Source organism: Aethalodelphis obliquidens, unplaced genomic scaffold (genome assembly GCF_003676395.1).
Source record: "Aethalodelphis obliquidens isolate GAN/ISIS:26980383/991018 unplaced genomic scaffold, ASM367639v1 scaffold35, whole genome shotgun sequence".
NCBI classification, from domain to species: domain Eukaryota; kingdom Metazoa; phylum Chordata; class Mammalia; order Artiodactyla; family Delphinidae; genus Aethalodelphis; species Aethalodelphis obliquidens.
The window spans coordinates 4,980,164-5,007,038 of record NW_020837979.1 but is presented as its reverse complement, the minus strand read 5'-3'; the positions used below and the strand labels follow the sequence as shown (position 1 = coordinate 5,007,038).

Genomic DNA, 26,875 nt, shown 5'->3' with positions numbered 1-26,875 from the left:
GCTGACCAGGGGTGAAGGAGCTGGTCTTCGTGTCCCTTACGTGGAAAGGCCTGAAGGGTTACTTTGTTCTCTTAAGTTCTCCTCTTTGTTCTTGGATTCTCGGAAGCTATACCTTGGCTTCAGGACTGTGTTGCCCGTCTGTGCTAATAAATCCACCTCCTGTCATCGATGGAGGGAAACAAGGTTTCCCTTATTTTATCACCAGGGCTGCACTTGACCCTGTGCCATGTGCTGTCCTTTGCCCCTCGGTTGTTCTTACTGACACCCCTGTGATGTGGACAGGGCTGTCACCCCACTGACAGGGGACGAAGGTCCCCGAGTGGAGGAGATGCCGGGTGGGCACAGCCGTGGTGCCCGAGCCGGGCCGGGAGCTCTGTCCTGCAGCTGCAGAGGGTCATCGGCTCCGTGTGTCCGTGTGAGCACAGCTGTGGGTACCGCGCTTAGGACGGTGAGCTTCCAGAGCCTGGAACCCACGGGTGGAAACTTGAAACGAGCGAGTCAGAGGTGGACACATCCACAGACGCTGGCTGGTAGATGGACAGGGAGTAAGTAAACTGTGGCCGTTCGAGTCGGACATGTGGGCCTGGGTGCCGTGAGCAGATTTCCTGACACAGGGTTGGTCCCCCCCCGCCGTCTCCACGGTGGGGCTGTTCCTCGGGCCACGTCATGTGCCGAGTGGGGACCGACAGACAGGGTGACATTCCTTTCAGGATTGTGAGTCACCCAGCTGTGAACAGAGCCGCGGCGCAGGCTGTGCCCTGGGCTCTGGGGATGCAGGGGAGTGTGATGTGGGCACGAGGGCCAGTGGGCCTGGGGAGGCTGGGTGGCTGGAAGGGCATTTGGGGACTGGCATTGGGGCCGGTGACCAGGCAGGAGGCGGGGCTCGTGGGACCCCGCACCGCCTGCTGCGGAGGCAGAGCGTCTTCAGATGTCTGACTGTGGATGACGGGACAGGGCCACCCTTCTGAGCCCGAGGACGGGGGCTCTGCAGGTGGGTGATGCTGGAACGAGGTTCCAGGCCTGTGGGCTTTATTTGTCCTGCCTTCCCCTGTCTAGGCTGTCGCCCAACCCTGCTTGGTGAGCTCCTGGGCCGGCGCTGGACCCCATCCCGCTGTGACCACAGAGAGTTGAGAGAGAGTTGTAATTCAGTGTCATTTTCATGGAACTGTTTTGTCCAAGTTGTAATTTGAGTCCCTGCCCAAGCTTTCCAGAATAAGTGGAGAGCTTTCCTCAGGTTTCAGGTTCTAAAGTTCACAGCTCTTTCCATCACGAGGCCACAAGCGAGGCCGGCTCTCGGAGACTGTGGGGACGTGCCTGCTGTTCCACGTTTGCGGCAGCAGGAGCGTACTCCACAAAGCCCTTGAGGAGCCGGTGCCCACGATGTCAGGGTAGCTCTTTGTTGTTCTCCTGAGAGATGCCCAGCAGAGTGTTGCAAGATGGATAGGGATTAAGTCCCTCCCTCCTGGTCTGGGGGAGGGGACAGGAGAGCTTCATCAGGCTTGTTTGAAATGCTCGTGATATAAATGGATAACAAACTTTTAGGTTCTAGGCTGGGAATTACGACACAGCTGTAAGACCGCGCTCTCTCTGTGCCCCCCATCTCTTTGTGTACCCCCTTTATTCCGAGTTATTATACTCCAGCCTCCCTGCATTGGGATCACGGGAAAGCTTCGAAGAAGACTCTCAGTATAACTTGTAAAATCAAGTAATGGGTATTGGGGGTATACGAGCGGAAAATGACTGTTACCCATTTTTGACAATAAATGATATCCAGACTTTTTTGGTCGTTTCCTTCATGTGGAATGTTGAGAAGGGAAGGCTGGTCATCCTGATGTATGGAAGAAAACATTATTTAAGTTGTTCAGATTGAGAAGTAATGATACGTAAATGAAGCCCAGGGAAGAAAGAGGGAATTGGTTCTTTATCAGAACTCCTTTGTTCTACTGACGGTTTGGTTTATTAAGTGGGGTTCACGAGTCCTACAAACCAACAGAACCATCCTGCTCTATTGGAGAGCATAGGACTCTTTCATCATCAGTTTTGGGGAAAAAGTACAGAAGAGGTGACTTGCTGAAACGTCAGCCATTCTGTGCTAATGACTGTGCAGAACAGCCGTGCCCATTCTCTTTCTTTTTTCTGTTTTTCAGGGTCGACATGTTAAAACAGGTCAGCTGGCAGCCATCAAAGTTATGGACGTTACTGAGGTAAGCTTGGGTCACACGTGTTTTTAAAGCAATTGTTAGATAAAAAACAAGGACCCCCCTGTCTCTCCAGCCCACCATTTAAAAGGAATTGTTGTGTTTGGAGAATCGATCTTAAGCAAATTGCATTCATGTGACACCATGGGTTCAGAAGGGCCAGCAGCTGAGCTGGCTGGGGTTGTTGCAGATGGGTCCCAAGTAACTAAGAATCAGTAGCATTTTCTTTAAAAAAAAAAAGCACATCTGAGTGATGTCATCCTTGACAATATAATGGACCATAATTGGAAACATCTTCTCTAATGGCAAAGAAAAGATTTGAGAAGGGATCACAGAGGTCACCTGAGTAGGGAGGTCGAGGTTGGTGGGTGGGAAAAGCGTCTCTGGGGTATTAGGGCCACATTTGGGCCATTTCTTTTATTTTTAACATGGGGAAGGAAAACAGATACAGCCAAGTTCCCAGAGGTTTGAAAACAGAAACATCTGCTAGAATGCTGAGCAGATTGTTGGCAAAATTTAGTAGCAAAAAATAGTCCTTGAAATGGTCACATGAGGATTTACTGCGTAGCCTTAGATGGGAAGGAGGAGAAATTAGCTCTAATGAAAGGTAAGCGTGTGTGAGCCCGCGTGTGTGCGCGTACCTGTACTCATGGGTCCACGTTTAATTTAAAAAAAACAGCCATGGGTTATACTGAGCCAAATCCATCTCACTTTAAATTATTTTCATCTGAAACTTTATCCGCTCACGATGGCTTCTAACTTGCCTAATTATGAATAAGATTTACATCATATATCACAGATTCTAGAGTGAGTTAACCAGAAACCGTGGGGATTTGGGATGCCTTTAAAGCAAGCCCTGATCACCTAAGCCTGGGGTCCGTGGAGGGCGAAAATGCCTAACTGGTCTCAGGTGTGCGGTTGAGCATCTCGAGGGACGGCTCCTCCACCCTCTCCTCCCCTCGGTCTCTAGTAACACGCTCATCGCCGGCACGCATGTTGTATTAGTAAGAATTAGAAATGTTGTCTCTGGACCACGGGGCAACTAACTGCTAGAACCTTATACAGATATTTGAAGATGTGACATTTTATGCCGTGACTGCTCTCTTTCCTCTGTCATTTTCTAATAATGGAAAAGTACCATCGCTTGGCTGGCCAGAAGATTCTTGTAACCTCCTGGGCGATTCTGTTGCGTGCTAGTGATCCTGTTGGACTCTTTCCAGTGAAATGCTAATTTTAAGATTACAGAGCAGTGAAGGAGCCGCCAATTCTGACTTCCTGTGACTTAAATACCACAGTCGGTGATTGATGAAGTGCCCTGTGCGTGGACCGATCGGGGCCCTGCCCACCGGGCCTCTGTTCACGCTTCCGTGCAGGTGGCCGGTGGTACAGCTGGAGCCTGCGTCGTCTGACAGTTGTCCGCACCCTCCTGACTCGGTTACTGCCAGACTCGGGGTACCATTTTTAACGTCATCTTTGGGAATTCTGTGACGCATTTGCCAGCCCTGTTCTTTCCTGGCTTCAGCCCATGCTGCCCTGGCTGACACGCTGCTGACATCTCCAAGGGCATCGAAGTGAGCTTGTCAGCTCTGTGGATGTCCTGTGCAACGTATGATCATTGCTTTAAAGTAAAAAGGCACGTTAAATCCTCATTCTTCCCCTACTGAGAGTCATCAGTGTTGGTGCCCTGGTGCGTTTCCTCACCATCATCTCTCTGTGAGCACGGCTGTAAAACACGTACCCGTGTGTGTAATAGACACTTTTGGTGAGCTGCATACAAGAGGTGTTTCCTTGTCTGAAAAAATCAGGCAGTGTTGGACAAGTGCATTTTCAAGATTCCTTTAAAAATACTTACGCAGAAACCCTGTGTTCAGGTAAAATGAAAACCAGACGGTGAGTCTTCAGAACAAAATACAAACCCAATCAACCATTTACTGTGTTGGCCTCTCAGTGCTGTTTCTCGTGTGCCGTTTTCATGCAGTGACCTCTAGAGAGTGACCTTGGTGCTGTAGCCTGGTGCACACTCAGCGCCCCGAGCAAGCGTGATTGCGGGTGGAGAGCTTGTGCAGCTGGGCCCCTGGAGAGCAGGCCTCCCGCCCTCCGCATCCAGGGCCTGCCTCTCGGCTCTTGCAAAGTTGAGGGCGTTGGCCGGGGTGGGACCTGGGAGCAGGCTGGCAGGAGGGGGAATTTGCAGCTGCTGTTTCCTGTTGCGGCTCCAGCAGGAGGGGCTGTTGTAGAGGGTTCTGTGGCTGAGAGCGGGGTCCTGCGTGGTTTCAGACTCCACTCAGTTTCATCTTGGGAGCAAAAAGGTGTGGATGCGTATCCTTAGGAAGCCACAGACTCGTCCCGCTGGTTGAGCCTATTCCTGAGGTGAGATTGAGAGGCCGTTACCAGGCTACTGGGTATTCCTCAGGTTCCGAAGGCCAGAGGAGAGCAGGTGTGGGGAGGGAGGTGGCCCGGCTGCTCTGCCCCCAGCTGTGAGCTCTCAGCAGCCCTGAATAAACGCAGTCCAGGCCGGCTGCCCCGAGTCCGCGTCACCTGCCGCGCTGGATTACGTGACCCTGGAAAACAAAGCAGACCGAGAATTCACGTTTCACCCTGGGGTGAGGTGCCAGGGGCTGTCTGGGAAACTGAGAGGTCTGGAAAGGAGGCATTTATTTGCTCAAGATGGACAAATGTCTTTACGTTTCTTCTTGGGCTTGAACTATTTTAAGAATCGATTTTCTTTAGGATTTTGAAGCGTTCTTTTTAAAGAAAGCGTGTCACTTATCTGATTGGTGGTGGAAAGGGTTAAAGGACGTGTTCAAACTGGACAAGACCCAGGACATGAGATCTATGATGTGTTGTTTTTGTTTTTCAGATAATTGTAGATTCACGAGAATTTGCAGGAAGGCATCAGGGAAGCTCCTTGTACCCTGCACCCAGTTCCCCCAGGGGTAACATCTTGTATAACTATGATACAGTGTCACAACTGAAGTCCTGCACAAAACAAAGCCAGCTAAGGATTTGACCAGGACTCCAGTGTTTGTTAGATTATAGCAGATATGTCTGCCTGCACGGCTTAGAACCGAGGCAGCCACGAGAGTCGGCACTGATACAGTCCACAGAGCTCATTCAGACTTCCCCAGTTTGACATGCGCATGTGCGTGTGTGGCATGATGCGTTTTGTGGGTTACTTGAGTTGGTTGTTTGAATTCTTGATAGCCCCTTCATTTCAATCTTTGTGTCTCAATGTCAAACTTGTATTATTCCCATCACGCATAAGGGACTGAGTTTGTTTCTTGCAGTTGGGGTATCACATTGTTTCTGTTTAACACTCTGGAAGGTAAAAAAATATATATATATATCTAGATCAGTAATCCTCAACTCGAGGTCCATAAACTCTTTAGGATTTGTTTCTGAGAATTGAATTTTGTGTTTTCATTTTAATAATTCCCACCCAACTTTTTTTTTATGAGAATGTTCATAATTACAGAACTGTTCAGAAAACGAACATTCTCTACCCTTCGCTAGATTCAACAACTGAACATTTCATTTGTGTGTGTGGTACATGCGTATTGTTGTGATACCAAGATGCTTCACTTGTAAATACTTGAGCACACTTCTCTTAAAATACAGTCATAATCATAATACCACCTGAGAGGATGAACGATTTCAGATTGTCACCTAATGCTGTCAATTTCAGTATCCTCAGTTGTGGCGAGAAAGGTTTTCTAACCATTTGTTCCCAGTCATAGTCTGGCGGAGGTTTATGCATTACATTTGGTTATCTTCTCTCTCTTTTTTTAAGATCTTTTTTAAAAAATTGAAGCATAGTTAATTTACAGTGTTGTGTTAGTTTTAAGTGAACAGCAAAGTGATTCAGTTATACATACACATACGTATATATATTCCTTTTCAGGTTCTTTTCCTTTATAGGTTATTCCAAGATACTGAGTGCAGTTCCCTGTGCTCTGCAGTGGGTCCTTGTTTACCTGTTTTATATATAGTAGTGTGTTTATGTCAGCCCCCCCAAACCTAATTTATCGTCCTCCACCCCAACCCCCATTATCCTCTTTGGTAACCATAATTTTGTTTTCTATGTCTGTGAGTCTGTTTCTGTTTTGTAAATAAGTTTATTTTTACTGTTTTTTTTAGATTCCACTTATGCGTGATATCATATGATATTTGTTTTTCTCTGACTTCATTCAGTCTCTGTGTCCTTCCACATTGCTGCAAATGGCATTGTCCATTCTTTTTAATGGCTGAGTAATATTCCATTATATATATATATATCCATCGACAGATAACTGGGTAGGGAACATGAGGTACATATATATATATATATATATGACGGTTAGCTTATCTCTTAAGTCACTTTTGTTCTAGATCAGTTCCTCTGCACCTCCATGTCCCTCCTACTCTTTTTTTTTTAAAGAGAAATCGACTTTTGGAAGAGCTCAGCCAGTTGTTTGGTAAAATACCCCACGTTCTGGATTTGTCTGATAGTTTCCTCACGTTGTGCTTTAACTTGTTCCTCCTCCTGTATTTCCTGTAAACTGGAAATTAGGTCGAGGCTTGAATAGACACAGAATAAGAATTTTTTGGCAGGAACACCTCATTGGTGGCATTGGGCTCTTCCTGTTGCGTGACCTCAGGGGCGTGCCCACCCTGGTCGTCCCAGTGTTAGTGAAGCCAGTTTGACCTCTTGATGGAGGAGGCGACTGCAGAGTTCCCCACCGTCGAGGGGCGCCCTCAGCTCTGCACTGGGAAGTGATCTGCAGGTGATGCTGTGTGAATAGTTAGGACTGCAAGGTGGTGGTTTTCAGAGTCTGTCTTCTAGGCTTGTTAGCTGGCATCAGTCTGTAAAGAAGAGTTTCCTTTCTTACCCACTCCCACCCTTTCTTGTCTTCTTTCTTATTCTAGATACTGCTGTAGACATGGGCAGTTTTATTTAGTCAATGTGTTTCCATCAATTGTAGCTGCCGTTAGTATTATTTAATGAAATCATGCCAGATCTGGCCATGGGAGCTCTTTCAGGACTGCCTTCTGTAGCCCTTTGATATGACCCCATTAGTTCTTGAGTATTTCCTTGTTTTTGGCACAAGTAGATATTTGAGGCTCATCTTCCAGAATCTGGATCCCTTCCTCTGAGGAGCCTTAGTTCCTTTCCGTGGGAAATGCATTTAGAAACCAATATCTGGATGCTAAGTGTGCTCATCGCTGATGAGGTTTTCTGCTTCTAGGCCCTTTTAGTGGATAGAGCTTGTGGGAATATATTTTTCAGAATCAATTTTTCCTTAATTTTTAAAATCTTGTGTATTTTGGATTTCTTCCCCTTTTCTCCTAGCCTGAATCTTGGTTCCTAATAAAATAATATATATGTTTGCTTTATCCTTTTTTTTTTTTGCACGGTACGCAGGCCTGTTACTGTTGTGCCCTCTCCCATTGCGGAGCATAGGCTCCGGACGCGCAGGCTCAGCGGCCATGGCTCACGGGCCCAGCCGCTCCGGGGCACGAACCCATGTCCCCTGCATCGGCTGGCGGACTCTCAACCACTTCGCCACCAGGGAAGCCCTGCTTTATCCTTTGATAAACATAAAATCATTTCAGAATTACAATAACAATGGTACTCCTTATCGATAGGCATGGAGTGAAGTTTGCTTTCTCTGAAGCTGTTTTTGTCCTTGGCTATATCTGTGCCGGATTTACAGAGTGCTATATTCGGAAGTTACTTGAAATACGAATTCCTCTGTATGGCTTATCAATTTGCTATGTAGCTACTAGCTTCAGTTTCTGTTTTAAGCCATTTATAGAGGGTTTCCTTTTTCTCCTGATTTAATTTTTGAATGTGTGAATCATTTACATGTTTCACAAGTCAAAACTCTATAAAAAGGCACATATTTCAAAACATAACTTCAGAAAGCTTAGGCCTGACCGTCTGGGTGACGGGCCACCGTCTGCCCAAGTACTCCGTGCAGCTCCGCGCCCTATTTGTGTTTGACAATTGCTTTGGGCAAAGGAGGGCTCATCCTCTTGGGGTGATGCAGAGAGAACAGAGGCAGACAATACGTAGTGCTTCATGGCAGACAGAGATGAAATGGTGCTCTGTGGGCTGACATTTCGCTGCAGCCCATCACCGCCCCCAGTCCGGTCTTCGGGCTGGACTGGCCCCATGGTCCTTCCTTCGCTAGGCCTTCCTGGCGTAGGATGGGGTCAAAGTGTGGTCTCCCAGCAGGCACGCCTGGGAATTTGTTAGAAACGCGGTGTCTCGGGCTCCATCCCAGACTCCTGCATCAGAAATGCTGGATCGGGGCCCCAAGTTCTGGGTTTTAGTAAAGCCCACTAGGGGATTCGGAGGCGCCCTCAAGTTTGAAAACCCTTGTTCTAATGGACCATAAGGAAAGAAGCCGCCCCCTCACACCTGCAAGTTGAAGGATTCCAGCTTAGAGACACTGAGCCTTCGTGCCGAGGAGCACATTGCTAGTCGGATTTCAGGGACTAGAACTCAGATCTCTGATTCCCAACTGACAGAGCCTTTGAAAGTATTAACAATTTTAAATGTCAGGTTCTCAGTAGGCTTGTTGATAGAGCTGATATGGTCTGGACCCGAAGGGATGGGTGGAAATTGCCCATCAGATCAGCCAGAGCAGCCTGTCTTTCAGTCCTAACAGCTGAAGTGTTGGTGATTGAGGCATATTCCTTGGAGGATGGGAAGATGCTGGGCCTGATGCCCACTGGGGTGCAGGACGCTGGTCGGCAGGTTTTGGTGGGTGCCCTCCCTACTCCCGGCACAACGCTGCTAGTGATGGGAGAGTGAAGGCTGTGTAAAACCTAGCCTCTGCCCGTGGTCAGCCTGGGGAGGCAGGTGCCGCAGAAGAAGCGGCCCGATGTAGGGCACGTCTGATGGGCTCTGATGGGCTTTGAGTGCCGTCTGAGCTGGGTCCACGGAGGAGGAGACGGATGCTCGCTCGCGGGGCGTCCACGCTCAGGCAGGAAGGAGCAAACCCGCTCACCCCGGTGACAGGGCAAGGCCCTGTGAGCCTAACAGCTTTACCACTGTTCAGCTGCAGGGGGCACGATGTACTGAACGTGCTGCTCTTGTCTGGACAGAGGTGAGAGGAGAAGGAAGGGAGGGAGAGGTCTCTGTGGACTGTGACCTATTGTCCCTTCCTTCTGGCCCTCAGAGGCCAGTTAGATGCTGCAGGCCTGACAGCTTGGTCCTGGCTCCTGGCCCCCAGCCTCCTGTGGCTCCGGCAGGCTGGCCACGGGGCTGACCCCATCGTCAGGGGCGCGGTCAGTGCATCAGTGTCAGCTGTCAGCTTCAGGGGCAGGCTGTGTGCCCCCTCTTCCAGATACTCTTTCCTTATCTTCTGTTTCTTAGCTGCCTTAACGAACTACCTTCTCTCTCTTAGCTGCTGGGAGAGAAATGATGCACAGGTCTGTGGGATGCTAAATTTTATCTGGCATTTTCTTACCTTCAGTAACTTCTAACTTAATTCGAATGATCTTGATATTAGATTTCAGCTTCCTAATTTGGATCGTCTTCCTCAGCCTTCCTGTAGATAAAGGTCACAAGTGGTACCTCTTTATTATTATCGTAATATTGGTATAACGCAAATCCTTGAAGAAAAGTTCTTAAAGTTCATTAGAAATTGATTAAGCTTTGATTTATTATAATTAAAAAATATGGCAGTAATTTTGAGAACCAGTAGTCCCACTGTGTCCCCACCAATCACACCCTTATTTTCACAATCACCTCCCTAAGAAGACTTCTAAGATTTTGTTTTTACCTAATCACCCCAATGAAAATTTACAGTCTGCACACATCTGCTCATGTACTGTACGTGTATCTTTATACATAAAAGTGGTAGGTTTTTTCCTTCACCTCTTAGAACCACTTTTCATCCCCTTAGAGGGCGATGTCACCCCATTGAGAACACCTGGGGTAGAGCAAATAAGCATGGACCTTTTACAAAAGAGCTAGGGTGCATTTTGTACTATTTCTAATACTTCCTTCTTTAAAAAGTTCACTAGATACTAGAATTCATCTTCAGTGATCAAGTGTAGAGTGGATGAAGTGAACTGATAGTTTTTAAGGACTTGTGCCAGGCGTTGCGTTGGGTGTGGTACAGGCTCGGCTGGAATTCATGGATGTCCTTCTCCCCTGCATCTACAACAGATGGAAGAACAAAGGTGGGACTTGGGCCACAAGAACAGACTGACTGTAAAGCCTGCTCCTCTTCTGTTTTTTTTATTTTACGTTTAAATTTTCTTGAAGTATTGATTTACAATGTTGTGTTAATTTCTGCTGCACAGCAAAGTGACTCAGTTATACATATATACATTCTTTTTCACATTCCTTTCCATGATAGTTTATCACAGGATATTGAGTATAGTTCCCTGTGCTCCACAGTAGGACCCTGCTGTTTATCCAGCCTGTTTATACTAGTTTGCGTCTGCTAATCCCACACTGCCAGTCCTTCCCGCCCCCAAATTTACTCCCCTTCCACTATCCTTCTTTCTCCAAAAGTAATGTGACGTTAACTTAGGGTTAAGTCAAACTGCTCAGCAAATAGGTACCTGTGGATGTGTTTTAAAGATAACTCTGCTGGTGAGGATGTGACAGATTTTGTAAAGGATTAGATTTTTTGTTTTTGTCAAGGATAGAATGTGTTTCTATTTGGGATTGATTTCTTCTAATTTAAGAATGTAGGGCTTCCCTGGTGGCGCGGTGGTTGAGAGTCCGCCTGCCGATGCAGGGGATGCAGGTTCGTGCCCCGGTCCAGGGGGATCCCGCATGCCGCGGAGCGGCTGGGCCCGTGAGCCATGGCTGCTGAGCCTGCGCGTCCGGAGCCTGTGCTCCGCAACGGGAGAGGCCACAACAGTGAGAGGCCCACGTACCGCAAAAAAAAAAAAAAGAATGTAACTAGGAACTTACAAAATATGAAAATTCTCCTGTTCTTGTCTATTTCATAAGTAAATAAGTAGAGGCAGGTTAAGATTAGATGTTGTATGTTTTTCACACTGAAAAGCCTTCATTTTATGTACTGATGACAACACGATGTTACGAAGGTGATTGATTGACCTGCCCAGAATTCCATAGCTTGCTGCAGAATAACACCCCCCGGTCTTCTTTTATTGCACGGTGACATCTCCTGCTTCACTCGGGGAGCACAGCTCTGTGTCCTGTACTTGGGGTCTAACTAGCACCGGGTAACTAGTCACAATGCCCAGTAAGTTGTAGGTACTCGAATCTTTGATGAATTGAACAGGGTGTTCTGGTTTTGGTGGGCACTTGGAGAAACACGTCCTAGTTGTACAGTATTGGTTTCATCGTCCAAGAAAATTACAGTCATGTATTGTTGCAACAGAGAACTCTTGGAGGTATGACCGTGTTTTATAGCCTTCTCATTTTTTGTAATAAAAAGTATTAAAAATAACCGTAGGTGTTACGCATTAATCATAAATAAATAATAGTAAAACCTGCTCTTCGCACTTGAACTGCGTTCCTCTAGGAAGGAAAATAAAGGAGTCTCTTAAAATCACCGGTGGTTAGAAAGAGTGAGTACATTTCCGGCTTTTGTTTCTAGAATGGTCACTGAACTAATAAAGATGATTTATTTACTTTCCTCCTCTTTCCTGTGAACATAAGTTCGAGGCCTGTAAATATTTTTCAGGGTGAATCTATAGTTCATGAGCCTCGTCGAAAGCCGGCCGCGTTTATTTAATAGTCACGTCCTGGCTTTTACTGTAAGACAGTGTTAACACCTTTGGTAGACTAGGGCCTAAGGTTCAATTTAATAAAGCTTCCGCTTCCCTACCTGTAAAATGGAATAATAATTCTTACTTCACAGGCTTTTGTCAGAATTAAAATTATATAATAGACGTAAAGTGTCTAGCATATAATTTTTACATGGTGCATGAGGGTTTCTTTGTTCCCTTCTCATTAAAGATACTAAAACAATATAACTCATCACTTTTGCTGAAGAGACGTTTTAACACACACACCTGCCCTCCTGAGCAGCTGTTCTCTGACCTCTCCAGAGGTCAGACCTCTCCTCCTCCTCTGTGTCCATCCTCTCTGCAGGCTCCTGCCTCAGGTGGCGTCTTTGTCCCCTGGCGTAGTCGTAGTCACACTGTTTGGTTCTTCGGGACCACTTTTGTCTGGCCCTGTGAGCTGTCTGCTACGGCTGTTTTAATGGCTACCTGGAGAGCCCCATGATCGTTGCATGCTTATGTTAATTCTGTACTGGGTTATAAATGCTGTGGGGAGCTAACTTCTAGGATTCTCGTAGCATTTCCAGGCTTTGGACAGAGCCCATCACATGGGTGGCGCTCAGCTTCTGTTTGCTGCTTCTGAACAATGTCCTGGCAATTTTAAAGGAGAATTTCCAAAGTGTTTTGAGTGTTGGCAAAAAAAAAATCTGTATCTATCTATCTATCTATATCTATCTATCTGTCTATCTCTACACCCTTTTATAACAATAGAGACAGCCCTTATTTTAATATGTATGTATTTTTTCTGTTGCTTTGTGGTTTACAAAGAAGAAAGAAAATTAAATCGGAAAAGAAAAATATTACCATCCATTCTTACTGGAAATAAGAAAAAGTACTCATGGTTTTGGTCAGATGCAGTTTGTGTTCATTGGGACTGGAAAGGGCATATGTCAGCCATGGTTTGCGGGCTTTTGTTTTCGTGCCTTGAAATGCTGTTCATGAAGTTGCACTAATTCATTCATTTAAACAATTACTAAACACTTCGTCTTTTTAATGCAGACTCTTCTCAGATGTAGGGTGGAATAGAAAGATTAATTTTGCTCCAGAAGGAGCTGTTCTTAATCTCTTGGTAAAATAAAACTTGCCGTGAAAAGGAGCTCTTTGTAATCGTTGATGAGCCCTCCTCTCCAGGCAGATGCAGCTTCCCTGTCACTTCATGAATCGAAGGCATTTTTCTAAGGAAAACAAATAGTTGAATTTAAAGAAAACACCCAGCAATTTTTGTACAACCTGAATTGCTGTTTTGAAAAATACGGACACTGTACTTTAACAATCCCATCCTCCCTCCCCACCAGCTGCTTTTTTTTTTTTTTAATTTGGGGGCTCTAAATGCAAAATTTGATATTAAAATCTTGATGCTTCCCTTCTTCCATTCCTAGCAAACTTATTAAAAAAGTGTGCATTGGAGGTCTTCAAGACCATCTTCAGGCTTAATGATTCCCTAGAAGGACTCACAGGGCTCCGTCTATAACTGCGCCCTCAGCTGTGATTTACAACCAAGGAAGGACACAGAGCAAAGTCAGCAGAGGGAAGAGGCGCATGGGATGAGGTCCAAAGGAATCCACGCACAAACTTCCAGGAGTCCTGTCGCGGTAGAGTCAGGTACATGATTCCTCCAGCAGTGAGCTGTCCTAACACACGTGCAGTGCTCTCCACCAGGGAAGCTCCTCAGAGACGCAGGGCCTGGAGTTTTATCTGGAGCTGGTCACGTAAGCACCCTCTGCCTGGCATGTACCTGAAATTTCAGACTCCCTGCAGGGAAGTAGGTGTTCAGCATAAACCGTATTGTCTGTTCAAACACCCCAGGAACAGGGAGCCACCCTTCTCAATCCAGGGGATGTTGGGAACCCTCCCAGATCCAAGCTCCGGTTGCCAGCGCAGGCCGCAGCTTTGCACACAGGCCTCTGCAGGGGTAGCAGCCTCAGGCCTGGGGATCAGACTCTTCTCCTGGACTCTGTGCAGCATCTCATTGGAAGTCTGGTCTCCTGTGAGTCCCTCATCTTCCCCCGAAGCCTGTTCCACCCACAGCCGTATCCTTTCTCCGTCAGGGGCCGGGGGGTGTCCCGCCTTCTGCTCAGGGCACAGAAGCCCCGGCGTCCTGCGACCGCTGCCTTCCTGCCACGTACCGCTCACCCCGTCTGTTAGGAAATCCTGTCGGTGCTGCCTTCAAATGGTATCCAGTTTGGCTCAAAATCATCACGGCCGGTGGTGGCCAGTGGGACGGCTGGGCCATGGGTCAGTAACTGTTGACTCCGGATTAGAGGTACAAGAGGGTTTGTAAGCTATTTTTTCTGCTTCTGTGTGTTTGAAATTCATAAGAAGTTAGCACAGTTTGTGAGTCTGTAAGAAAATCTTGCACATGTGAATCTTGCCTCTGTGTGTGTGTGTGTGTGTGTGTGTGTGTGAAGTATGACATGCATACAAAAAAGTGCACAAATGACAAATCCAGGACATTTCTGAAAACTGAACTCACCCCACTCATGAATCAGCAAGAAACAGAGCGTAGCTGGCAGCCCAGGAGCGCCTGGTGGCCCTTCCGGTCACCACTCCTCCCCCAAGAGTAACCACCCTCCCGACTTCTAACACGATCCATTATATTTGCTGTGTTTGTGGTTGATGTGCACGGAACCATAAGGTACTGCTGTGTCCGCTTCTTTGACTTGACCTTACGGTTGCGAGAGCCGTTCACACTGCTGCACGTAGAGAGCGTTTGTTTATTCTCTCTGCTCTTAGTATTCTGCGACGTCACACGAGCTTCCAAGAGAACAGTCTCCTCCGGGGGGTGTGGAGCTCGCTGAGTAGCCTGGTGCCAGTCGTGCACGTAGCAGGTGCTGAACTGAATTGCTACAGAAACCAGGAAATTGACCTGGTGGAGGAAGTTCTCCTTGAACGGATAAGAGATGCTCAGGTGCACATTATAGGGAAAACAGACCTTCGCTTCTTAACTTCTTGTATTTTGGGCATGATTAAATATTTCTTTTCTGGTTTAATTTTATCTGCTTAACTGCAAGAGTTAAGAGAAAAGTTGGCGTCGCTAACTTCCGATGGTCAGAGATAAAGTGGGAACTTCTCTCTGAATTCCATCTCCCTTGGCTTTGAGTTTCCCTGCTGTGACAGGTCTCCAGCAGAGAGTTCTTACCCAGCGCCCTCGAGGAGTCTCCATGTCACACCGCTGCTGACTGTTCATCCTCTTTGAGCCGCTGATCATTTTTCTGCTGACCCTGTGATCTTGGCAGGGGTCCTCCCCTCCCCGCTTCAGGGATAGAGGTTTGGGGTGACATGCAGACGGGGAGATGGACCCTGACAAATGGGATTCCAGCCCATTCCATGGGGGCCAGCCCAAGTTCTTGCCCCCCCCCCCCCACCGCCCTGTCCAGTCCCCCTCCCCCTGCCCCAGCCACGGTCCCTCCCAGACCTTCACAGGAGACCCTCTCAGCGCTTGCTCTCTCTCCTTTCTGACCACAAGCGTGTTTTAAGACAACACACAGCAAAGCCTTTGGTGAGGCATTTTGTTGTAGCCTTAGGGCAGCAGGAACAGATGTAACTGTTAGGTCGAGGGACTGTGTGGCCATGTGGTGGGCCCCTGGGTGACCTCTTCTGTGAGTGAGAGAGAGAGAGAAGGTGTTTATACCAGGAAAGAGCTGGCACCCTCCTTCTTGTGGTTTCATTTCAAGGAAACATCTAGTCTCCTCTCACTTTTGTTCACTTACTGGAGAGGCTGGATGTGTTTTTGCCTGAGGCTAGAACTAAAGAAGATCCCGTAGTTATTGTTTCTCCTTAAGTAGTTTAGGAAGAAGAAAGCAGTTTATTTGGAAAATAGCTGCAGAGATGGTTTTGTTCAAAAGGGGCAAGGAAAAGAAGACCCTTGAGAGAGAGGAGGTTAAAATTTGGAATCACGAGGTCCAGCAACAATGTCTCTTTGGACCTTTGCGAGAGCAGGGGCCGGACTGGACTCGACTGTCACATACGATGCCGTGCTTGCGGACCTGACTGTTTTGATGATGTGATGAATGTGGCCCTGATACTCTGAAGGAGGCACGTGGTCCTGACACTCTGAATGATGAGGGTGGTGTGGGTGACACTGCTCACCCAGGTCCAGCGGGGTTTTTTTTTCCTCTCATCTCCCCTACCGTCTTTTACCTAACACGACACGTCTTTATGCTGGTTTGAGGAAGTACAGCGACATGTCTTGCTGTGCTTGTGTAAGTGCTTCGTGACGATACCATGGTTCACATGGGGTGTGTGGCGGTGGGGAGGTTTAGGGTAACTGCCGGCTTTGCTTAGTTCACAGACAGAAGGGGCAGAAGGGGGAACATCAAAGATGCTTCTTCACGGTGAAGTCTAACAGAGTGAGTGGTTATTTCTTCAAGAGAAGCCCCACGCCTTACCAGTAACCACCAGTCCTAGTTATTTGCCTCTGTGTTAGTGTTTTCCCCTAGGGGAGGATGGAGAGCAGATGCGCACTGCTCCTTTCTTTGCTGGTCGGGCTGGAGATAACTGGACCCGAGTGCTGGATGGTGTGGGTGCACTGTGCGTGGGGTGGTGGCCTGGGGCTCGTGGAGAGGGCTGGCTGGCACTGTGCAAGTACGAGGACTCTGCCTCTTCCTCTTCCCCCACAGTGCCCGTGCCTGTGACCCTACCCCGGCTCTGATACAGCAGAGTTCACAGCCGAGGCTGCTTCAGTAAAGCTGAGGTCATCACAGGCGGAGAATGTTTTCTTAACTGCTGTGGTCATGGGCGCTTAGATGTTTAAGGTCTTCTGGGCCTTTGAATGTTGCTGCTTAGTTCTGTTCATCCTCTCCTTCCCCCTGTTTAGTACACTGAACAGTAGTGAGTTTATGGTCTATAAATTCTGGCTCTATGAAGCAGTTGGAACCAAAAGTTTAAATGACTTCTAGGTTACTGTTTTTGTTTTTATTTATGAAATGTAGATATTCTAGGGAGAAAATCCAGAGAAAAAGAAAGATGAGAAAACGCATTTCATAATTCTGTCCCCTTGGCTTGTTTACTGTTAACATGTTCATATTAGTATTTTTCTAGTTTCATATATAGAGAGATATGTACATATACATGTAAAATTGTTCTTTAAATGGCGAAATAGCCTTTTCTCTAACATTAAAAGTAACATACGCATCTAGAAAATAAGAAGATGGAAACATGTTTTCCCTCGCCCCGCGCGCCCGCCTCCACCAGGGTGAGTGCGGCTGACTTTCTGGCGTGTTTCCAGTCTTTTCTGGGATCGGAGCAGTTTCTTAGTGCTGCCGATCACTCAGTTTCCAGTTGAACATGTGTGTTTGTCTGTGTGGCTGCATTTAGTTTAAAAATAAGTTTGTGCCTATCCTAGGAGGATTTCTCCTAAGTAATTTAGAAGGTGAATTCCTTAGCCTTGTCTGGTCCCAAACATACACTTGCTATAACTTTGTTTTAGTCGCCGCCTCACAGTAAACTGCTTCCTGTAAGCTTGTTGATGTGCGCGTTTACTCTCTATATTCACGCAGTGGTTACTTCTGTGCGTGTACTGGGTTTGGGCAGTGTGTCCTTTAGATTGTGAACTCCTTCAGAATGGGCCAGTTTGAGTGATTTCATAACACCATGTAATGAGAAGCACTTTGTAGTTTTTACTAAGATCTTGAAAAGTGGGCACTCATTGCCACTGTACATACTGGTTACTTAATATACTTCTCCGTGACAGATGCTCCTTAAATGACAAGGTGTTTGCCATTGTCTTTATTCTTTTAACTTATCTGAATACAAGGAAAAGCGAAGTTAGGGAAAGGAAGCAGCCTATGACTTAAAAAAGCCTGACTGTTCGAAACCTCTTTGGTAGATTCTGTGTATTTCTGTTGACACTTGACTTACACCTTCCCTCCGTTGAATAGTTGAGGGGGTTCAGTCCCAGTGTTTGTTTCCGTATCATCTCCAGCATCTGTTGCTTCCTTTGTGTGGGAGGGAGATGCGGCTGCCAGGCTGTCTCTAAGTGGGGCTGTGACGTCACGCCTGAGGGACGGGCCCAGCCGTGGGGTCTCCAAGTGTGCTTTGGCAGCAGGCATACCAGGCACAGCTGGTCTGACAACGTACTTACCTTCTCCTGCAACTCCATGAAAGTTATTTGGTGTACAGTGGAGTGATGCCAGTGGGTACTTACTCGATGGAGAAGGCACGAGTGACTCAAGAGCCCAAGAATGGTTTTTGGTGCAGACTTGAAGATTTCAGTGAATTCAAAGTACCGTTGTCTTACTGAGTTTTTGCCTCTAAATCATTTAGTGCAGCGCTGATGGAGACATGCTAACTTTCTTCATTCGAAGTTTAAGAAATGGTCATTTTGGTAGAGCAGGTAGTTGAAACAGTAGGGAAGACTGTGGACAAACAATCAGAGCGAATTTACTTTGATTCAAATCTCAGAAGATTTGCTGTGTCTGAGACGCATTTCGTAGCAGCTTGTGTACATTTTTAGTTTTTTTTTTTTTTTTTTTGCGGTACGCGGGCCTCTCACTGCCGTGGCCTCTCCTGTTGCAGAGCACAGGTTCCAGATGCGCAGGCTCAGCAGCCATGGCTCACGGGCCCAACTGCTCCGCGGCATGAGGGATCTTCCCGGACCGGGGCACGAACCCGCATCCCCTGCATCGGCAGGCAGACTCTCAACCACTGTGCCACCAGGGAAGCCCTCGTGTACATTTTTAGTTGGAATGTTTAGGGGAGATTCCATGGTACCACTGGGTTTTTTTCCTTTATATATCTCTTTAATGTGTATATATTAACTTAATTATATTTATATTATATATTATGAATTACTACATACTATAATTTATTTACGTAATTAAAGTTTAATCACTTGTGCGGAAGCCTTTTCCCTGAATTGACACTGGTTTTTATAATATTTGAAAAAGTTCAACATGCTATTTAAAAACACATGGGTCTCTAGAATTTGTTACTTATTATATCTCTGAGATTTTATGACTCCCCCCCTCCCCAAATAGTTAAGGATGTCCTTGTCTTCAGTTAAAATTAGCCACTGAGGGGCTCTTAGCTCTGAACAGCGAGCTTCAAATTAACCCTTTATTTACTCTGGACTGTTAACTCCAGAGGCATTTCTTTCTTCCTTTTAAAAGGCGTAGAGAACCTTAAATTTTAAACTCAGTCTTACCCCCTCCTGCATCTGTGCTTAGTTAGATAAACCGATCAATCTAATGAATTCTGCAGACAGAGGCTACCGCGCTCTGTGTGCCTGTTTTAGCCCAAGGCTCAGTATTCCACAGGCAGACAGCTAGTGAGTACACACACGTGTAAACATCCACGCACAGACGCGAGGTCGCCCGCTTATCCTGAGCCTGGCAGGAAAAGAGGGTGTTTTCTGATTTCTCCTACAGGTGTGTTTAGTTTCATTGCTCGCTCAGTCCAGGCTCTGGTGCTGTGGACGTGCTTTTGCGTCCTGTGAGCGTCCTTGCTTCATCCTGTGTTCTGTGACCCCTCTGGTCTGGGTCCCTCCTGTGCTGGCTCTTCCAGCCCCTCGACTCTCTCTGGAAGGTCTGCCCGCCTGCACCTTGGCAGGGCTCCCCTCCCCCGGGGGCAGCCTGATGCCCTTTCCTGGTGTGTCTCTCCATCTCTGCATCCTGCCCCTGGCTGCCATCTGTGCAGAAGAGGCCTTCAGCCAGCTGACTGAATGCACGTGTTCCGTGGAGGAGCCTACACAGGGACATGGTTCTTGCTAAAAGGCCGTCGAGAAATGTGACATCTCAAACTCGCGGCCTTCGTGTTTGGAGTCCCGGCAGATGGTGAATTTGGTGGTTTGTGCTGCTGGTTGCAGGTGGATGGCAGGGGCTGGTTCCACCAGGATGACACCCTTCTTCGTGCGTGGGAGTTTGGGTGGGTGAGTGACCTTTCCGGGTTTCCACTGGAGAAATGTATTTGAAGACGGAACTAACTGGTTTGCATTTTGGTGGAGTCGCTATTGAGGTAGTGACTTTGTACGTTGTGTTGGTGGTGACGGCCCTGGTTTCCTCCCCTCCCCTCCCCTCCCCTCCCCTCCCCTCCCCTCCCCTTCCCTTCCCTTCCCTTCTCCAGCCCCATCGCCTTGAGGGCAGAACAGGGTCTCTGTGGCCCGACTCTTGGCCTCTCTGAGAGTTCGTTTTAACACACCCACTCCGAGGTGGCCAGCCTGACCCCAGGGCCGCGCGGACTCTCACTGTGTGTGTTGCTTCACAGACACTCAGCACATAGGGCGGTGCTTGGTGGTCCGGGGGTCGGTGGGAGGCGTGCTGGGTGCTCTTTAGGGAGCGTCTGGGTGACCGTTGCGTCTGTGATGTCCCAGGCCGACTTTTCCGGTCCCTCTCCAGCAGTTCCAGCCTGCAGCTTACTCTCCGCAGTGTGTGTGTGCGTGTGTGTGTGCGCGCGCGCGCGTGTATAAGGGGGAAAAATGGATTAGGTAACGTGATCTCACGGAGCTATTTTTAGACCAGCATGACTTATTACAGTTTTGTGAACTGTGTATGTAGTACCCTGCCCCGAAGTTCTATATAAAGTGATTAATAACAAAAAGTTTGCTGATCGCTTATCTTTCCTGTGATGTAAAAACAAAGGAATCTACACCTTTCCTTTGCTTTAAATAACTGCTGGTTGAGGGGATAGGGGACTATCTGAGGTAAAAGAAGTGAGGTTAAGATACGATGTTGAAGTTGCATCTTCAAAATTTGTGGAAACTTTTTGTTTGCCTCTTTATATCGGAGAGCCTTAATCCTGTATTATTGTCTTCCACTCTTAAAATTAAAAATTTGTTTTCTGGAAAACAATTTTTATTCCTGTATGCGATAAAATTCACGTTTTAAACAGTAACTCTGTATATCTTTTAAAGTCACAGTCAAAAGAAAAATTATTTTCTGATAAAATACAAATAGTACTCACCATCAGCAGTGCCATTTATTGTGATCACAGCATGTCTCAGAATGAAAACACTGGGAATGAAGCTGTAGCAGGGCGAGTTTGTCCCCCTCGTAGCTGTGACGCTCCTTAAAAGCTTCAGAATACAGTTGATTAATACCAATCTCAGCACTGAGCCATCTTCTTTCTAAATGAATCACATAATGAAGATAATTGGTTCTCTCTCTCCTCCCATCTTTTTGGTATCTGGAGTTCTGGCATCTCTCCACATTTTCCCAGGAGGAGGCCCTGTAGTTTATCGGTGCGTCCTTGTATGAGCAGGTGACACGTCGTTGAAGACGCACGTCGCTAACTGTTCTCCAGCAGGAGACCTGAGCAGACCGTGCAGTCAGCTTACAGTGGGACGACCGTTTCAGGATCCGGCTGTTGCTCTTGTCGGGGGCCGGCACCCTCGCTTGGCCTCTCAGCCGTCACAGCAGGGAGTCGATAAGCCTGGCAAGTGTCCACGTACCTGCTGCCCGAGGGCGGGTGACGCCGAGTTCGCTGGTCTGAGTTCACCGGGGTTGCCCTTGACAGGCTGCCGCAGGCACGCTTCGTGTTCGGAGTTGTATTACATCAGTTTAGAGAGCAAAAGATCATTGTAGTTCGTTTTCCGAACCTCACGTTTGAGTACCTGCCGTGTGCTGGGTGCCATGGGGGTCTTTGCATGTCACCTGACTTTCCTATTCCTCCACCCTGGGGTGTGACTCCGCAGCCAGGAATGGAGTAGAGTTTCCTCCTCTTGCATGCAGGGAAACTGAGGCTCAGAGATTTACTCTTTTTAACTTTTTATTTCTTACTTTAAAGAGCACCTGTCTCAGCAGCATCCAGCTGTCCACAGTGCACACATTTAGTCTGACAGGGCCTGTCGGGCATGGACGTGAGCAGGGTGGAGGCCCTGCCTTCCTGGAGCTTACGTCCTCACAGAGGAGGTAGATTTTTTTTTTTTTTTTTTGCGCGGTACGCGGGCCTCTCGCTGCTGTGAGGGGGGGGGGGGGGGGCGGGGTGGGGAGCGAGGTGCCAGGCACCGTCGTCAGCGTTGTGACCCATCCCTGGGACCTGAGCCTGGTTCAGAAGACTGAGCTGGCAGCTCGCGGGAGGAGAAGCCTTCCAGGACTAGGGTCCTCAGTGAGAGAGCCTTTGCACCAGCAAACCTTATTGCAGCAGGCTTATATATGATGCCGTAACAGGGACCTCTCCCTCTGTGCTGGATGGGTGAGCACACCCAAGCATTGCGCCACCAGGGAAGCCCAGGAGGTAGATTTTAAGCGGGGTTTTGTGGGGCTGAGTGCTGAGACAGATGACGATCTGTCTGTCCCCAGATGCATGGTTTTTATGCTACTGGATGTTTTCGTTGCCTTTCTAGGTTCTTCTGCAGCTTGAGCCGTGCAGCTGGTGTGACTGTGGTGCAGAGCTGGGGGGAGGTGGCTGTTCTGGGGAGAAGGGTGTCTCCAGCTGGGAGGCTCGGGGACACATTGTATAAATTTCTGACGGAGTATAAAGCATCCATCAAGACGTTTCCCAAGAAGGACCATCTGTACCGTGGGCTGTACCTGAATGGATTGGTCTGGCTCACAGCAGAACTTCCCTTTGGGTTTTATTAAGACTCGAGGTCAGTCCCCCGTCTAGTCTGGGGGGCGGGGTGGATCCTACAGGGTCAGACCCCCCGTCGGCTGCTCAGGTGCATGTCTGGGGCTCAGGGTTAGGGTTCTGTATTCCTCCCATTTTCTCTCTTCACGTGATTTGGTATGTTTCTAAAAAGTAGGAGAGAATAGGGCTTCCCTGGTGGCGCAGTGGTTGAGAGTCTGCCTGCTGATGCAGGGGACACGGATCCGTGCCCCGGTCCGGGAGGATCCCACGTGCTGCAGAGCGGCTGGGCCCGCGAGCCATGGCCGCTGAGCCTGCGCGTCCGGAGCCTGTGCTCCGCAACGGGAGAGGCCACAGCAGTGGGAGGCCCGCGTACCGCAAAAAAAAAAAAAAAAAAGTAGGGGAAAGTAGAAGGGAGAGGCGTTCTAGATTATTTTCCTAGTTGGAATTGGAAAATAAGGAGACGAGGTTCAACCACTGAGGCGATCCTGTAGCTTTTCTCCACCCGCGGTCGTGAGGCACCATCACTCACAACCAAGGAGGTTTTTTGTTTTTAAAGGGGTGGGGGGCAGCCAAGTAAACTTTAATATATATATATATATATATATATATATATATATTTTTTTTTTTTGGCTGCGTTGAGTCTTAGTTGCTGCACGCGGGCTTTCTCTAGTTGCGTTGAGCAGGGTCTAGTCTTCCTTGTAGTGCGTGGGCTTCTCCCTGCGGTGGCTTCTCTTGTTGCGGAGCACGGGCTCTAGGTGCACGGGTTTCAGTAGTTGTGGCACGTGGGCTCAGTAGTTGTGGCTCACAGGCTTAGTTGCTCTGCGGCATGTGAGGTCTTCCCGGACCAGGGCTCGAACCTGTGTCCCCTGCACTGGCAGGCGGATTCTTAACCACTGCGCCACCAGGAGGCCCAAGTAAGGAGTTTTGAGAAGCACTGGGGCGGTCCACATCCGCGCAAGTCCTCCTGGATGAGCGCGGATGCCGTGTAATGTTGCCCGTGATGCACTTACCTGCATTTCGTTGCCTAAAAGCTTTTGGAAAGGGGGTGTCTGTCAGGAGTTAGAATATCTTGCTTCTGTTTTCTGTTTGCCCCAAAGACTTGTGGAACTCGGTCCTTGTCTTCTTGAGTCACTTCTGTGGAAGCATCTTAGAATCCTCAGAGCTGAGGGAAGGGCTCTTCACACGTGGTTTCCATGAAGATCCCCCAGACACTTCTCCAGGCTGTAAGTTGTGTCAGGCCAGTCCATGGTATTTGAGTGGAAGCTGCCATTTCAGAGCAAAGAGGGAATCCCTTTCCAGATACGCAGATTACCCACAGTGAAGAGAATTATTTGAAAGTAACAGAACACACCTTTACACTAAGGCTTATTTCCTTGTTGCCACGATTGGCACACGATTGCAGATTTCTGTTATCCAGGAAGCGCCAGGAGCCAGGTTGGAGGTACTTACTTCCTACTTTGGCTTTAACACCGTGATACTTGCAAGATAGCTGACCAAAGGAAGATCTGATTACTGTTCTCTAGGCTGTCCTTGCTGCTGCTTCCTCTTGCACTCACCTGCTGTGGTATATCATGACACAGATCATATAAGCAGGAATTAGGGTAGCTCGTGAGGGTGGGAGGTGAGGGAGACAGGAAGGGTGAGGGGAAGGTCAAGGTAAAACCATGAAACATGCCCCCAAATCTTTGCTTGGCCACTGTGATGCTCGAGGTCAGAATTAGAAAATCACTGAGCTTTGTAAATACTGGCCGCTGGACACCGTCCACCAGCAGTCACTACCCATCCCGACCCTGGCAGAGAGCACGTCACTGCCCCGGCAGAGCGTATGGTCTGTTACTTGCTTGATTTTGGCAATTTCTGTACTTTGATTCAGGCATAAACTGAATAGCTTGCTTATAGCAATTGAGATCAAACAAAAGTTATTTTAATGATCTTATCAAAAGCATATTTTGCACATTAATTTTGTTCAGTTGATTTCCTGTGTGTGACTTAAATTCTTCAAAATTATGATGATATTCCTTTAGTGGTGGGAAAGTGGGACCAGATGGGCTCTCTGTTGTTGGGAGGTGAGGGTCTTTAGCCTTCCACCCTGGTAGAGGAATCAAAACATCTGTAAGTCCAAGTTGTTGTGTTCTGAACACCCTGGGTTCTAATTTAATGAGCCATATAAAACAAACTGAGTCTCAGATTCCTTCACCGGCAGATGCCCCAAAAGGCTTAGTGGGTATTACCTGCAAGGGTGTAGGTTGTAGGTGGTGTGGTGTTTTTGTCCGCTGATTCCATTACCTGGGTTCATTTCAGTTGACCCCCTTCCACCCCCCCCATGGGCATTTGTTCCCACTTCTTTGCACACTGGTAATTTTTAATTGGATGCCAGCCATGTGATTTGTACCTTATTGGGTATTTGGACATTTTATATTCTTGTAATATTCTTGAGCTTTCGCCTGGGATGCAGTTAGTTACTTGGAATCCGTCTGAGCCTTTTAAGGTCCGTTCCTTGGGGTCAGATCAGCATTTAGTCTAGAGCTAGTTTTACCGCACTGCTGAGGCAGGAGCCTCCTGAATGCTGTGCCCAAGTTCCTGTGAATGATGAGATTTTCCAGTCTGGACAGTGGCAGCAGGCACTGTTCCCTGGTCCTCTGGGGGTCCTCCCCTGACCTCGGGAGGATGTGTTGGGTGCTCTGCTTGGATCTCCTGCCCCGTCTCTGCATCTCTCCTCCCTGACCCCTGTCCTGCACGCTCCAGCTGCCCTCAGCTCTGTGTCCTCAGCTCAGCATCCTCTGGGCTTCGGTGGGGTTTCCTCTCGCTTTGCTGCAGCCTGGAATCTCCCAGGGCAGCAGCTCGGCATTTGTAGGTCTTTCCTCGTGTTCCCGTCTCTCAGAGCTCACTGTCCTTCAATCCCTGGTGCCCAGGGTCCTAAAACTCGTTCATTCGTTTTATCTATTGTAGTTGTTCAAGTGGGAGTACATCTGGCCCTTGACCCTCCTTCTTAGCCAGGAACAGAAGTTTGGCCTTTGTCCTTTTCACTTGCAGACTATTTTCAGAGCCAGCCTTCGACTGACTTGCCTTGTCTGTTGTGTAAGCAGGGGCTCTGTGCGTGTGAGTGCGCGATGGGGCCAGTCAGAAACGCACAGACGTGTGATGTTGTCCACATTCATAGCTCCTCCAGAGCTGTGCCCCTTCTTGCCACCGCTTACTAGGGCCTGGCTTTCAGGTTTTAACGTGTGCGCAGTGCTCTTGGTGGAGTTCGCCCCTGGCTTAGGGAAGGGCGTGGGCACAGAGGCAAGACTCTGTCCAGGGCCCTCGGGCAGGTCAGGAAGGTAAAGCTGGCGCGATGGCTGATCCCGGGCTCCAGGTACCTCTCCTCTGCTCTGGAAACAACTTGAGCTTGGAAATTTCTGATCTCAGGAAGTCATGGGCCTGGATTGGTACCATTGGAGCCAACAGGAAGACGTGACCGTGGAGGTCCGAGCTCTGGGTGATGCTGACCCAGCGGGAGGCAGGTTAACCATCAAGGTTCCCGTTCTTCAAACTCCCCTCGCCCTCCCCGTACAGCTGAGCTCTGGAGTGAGTGGCTGGAGCGGGGAGCTTGGCGGTGACTCGGGACCAGCAAGGGGGGCGTGAGGGCCCCCTGTCCAGGGAGGGCGGGGGAGCTGGACATGCGAACGGCCAGAGGGAAACTCATTAGGATGCTTATGGAGTTAACGCCTCTACTCTTTAACTTTCCCCCACGTAGGAAAATAGTATTGTTGAGAATTGGGCAAGTTAAAGAAGAAAACCTCTGTAATCCAGAGGTAATCTTTGGGCACAGTTCTTCTTTTTTCTTTCTTACACATTGAAACGTGTGGAGTTATCGAAATATACTTGTACACTGGTGTTGCCAATGGCAAAATGCTGATGTTAAGAATATATTATTTTGTCATCTTCTGAGCATTTTGGATTACTGATCTCTTTCTGGTCTCATAATATAATTACAAGTTTGGTTATGTAGAGGAGGAAAAAAACCTTTCCTTCTACCCTTCTAGGTTCTTGATCATGTAATAAAAGATTTAACAAGATGAAAACAAACAGGTTTGCTAACTTGTCTATCTCGTATATACATGGGAGCTTTCACAAGGAAAATGAAGACTCAAAGAAGACTGTGTACCAGGTTGAACAGAGAGATGCCATTGTGGACCAGTAACTAAACCATATGGGACAGCTAACAGAAGATGAGAGGCTTGCTTGTACAGAATTCTTTTGGCCTCCATCCCCTGGCTCTGGTGATAAGAATGTTTTTTCCAGTTGGTATAGGAAGGATGCCTTTCATATGGGAGTTTTATCGCTTGCTTTCAGGGAGAAAAGGGGAGGTCAGAGCACCTTTTTTGTCCCTGCTGCTTTTCAAGTCCCTTTAGCTTAAAATAATCCCATGTCAAAGA

The 26,875-nt window shown here is 48.0% G+C and overlaps 1 protein-coding gene across 27 annotated transcripts in view; it reads left to right on the top strand.

The window, feature by feature from the left end:
- MAP4K4 (mitogen-activated protein kinase kinase kinase kinase 4) overlaps positions 1-26,875 on the top strand; it is a 174,747-nt gene that overhangs the window by 79,534 nt on the left and 68,338 nt on the right. For all 27 annotated transcript variants that reach the window (XM_027128756.1, XM_027128766.1, XM_027128768.1 and 24 more), the window contains one exon: positions 2,148-2,204. In XM_027128756.1, the coding sequence (XP_026984557.1) occupies positions 2,148-2,204 (57 nt within the window). The remainder of the gene's footprint in view (positions 1-2,147; positions 2,205-26,875) is intronic.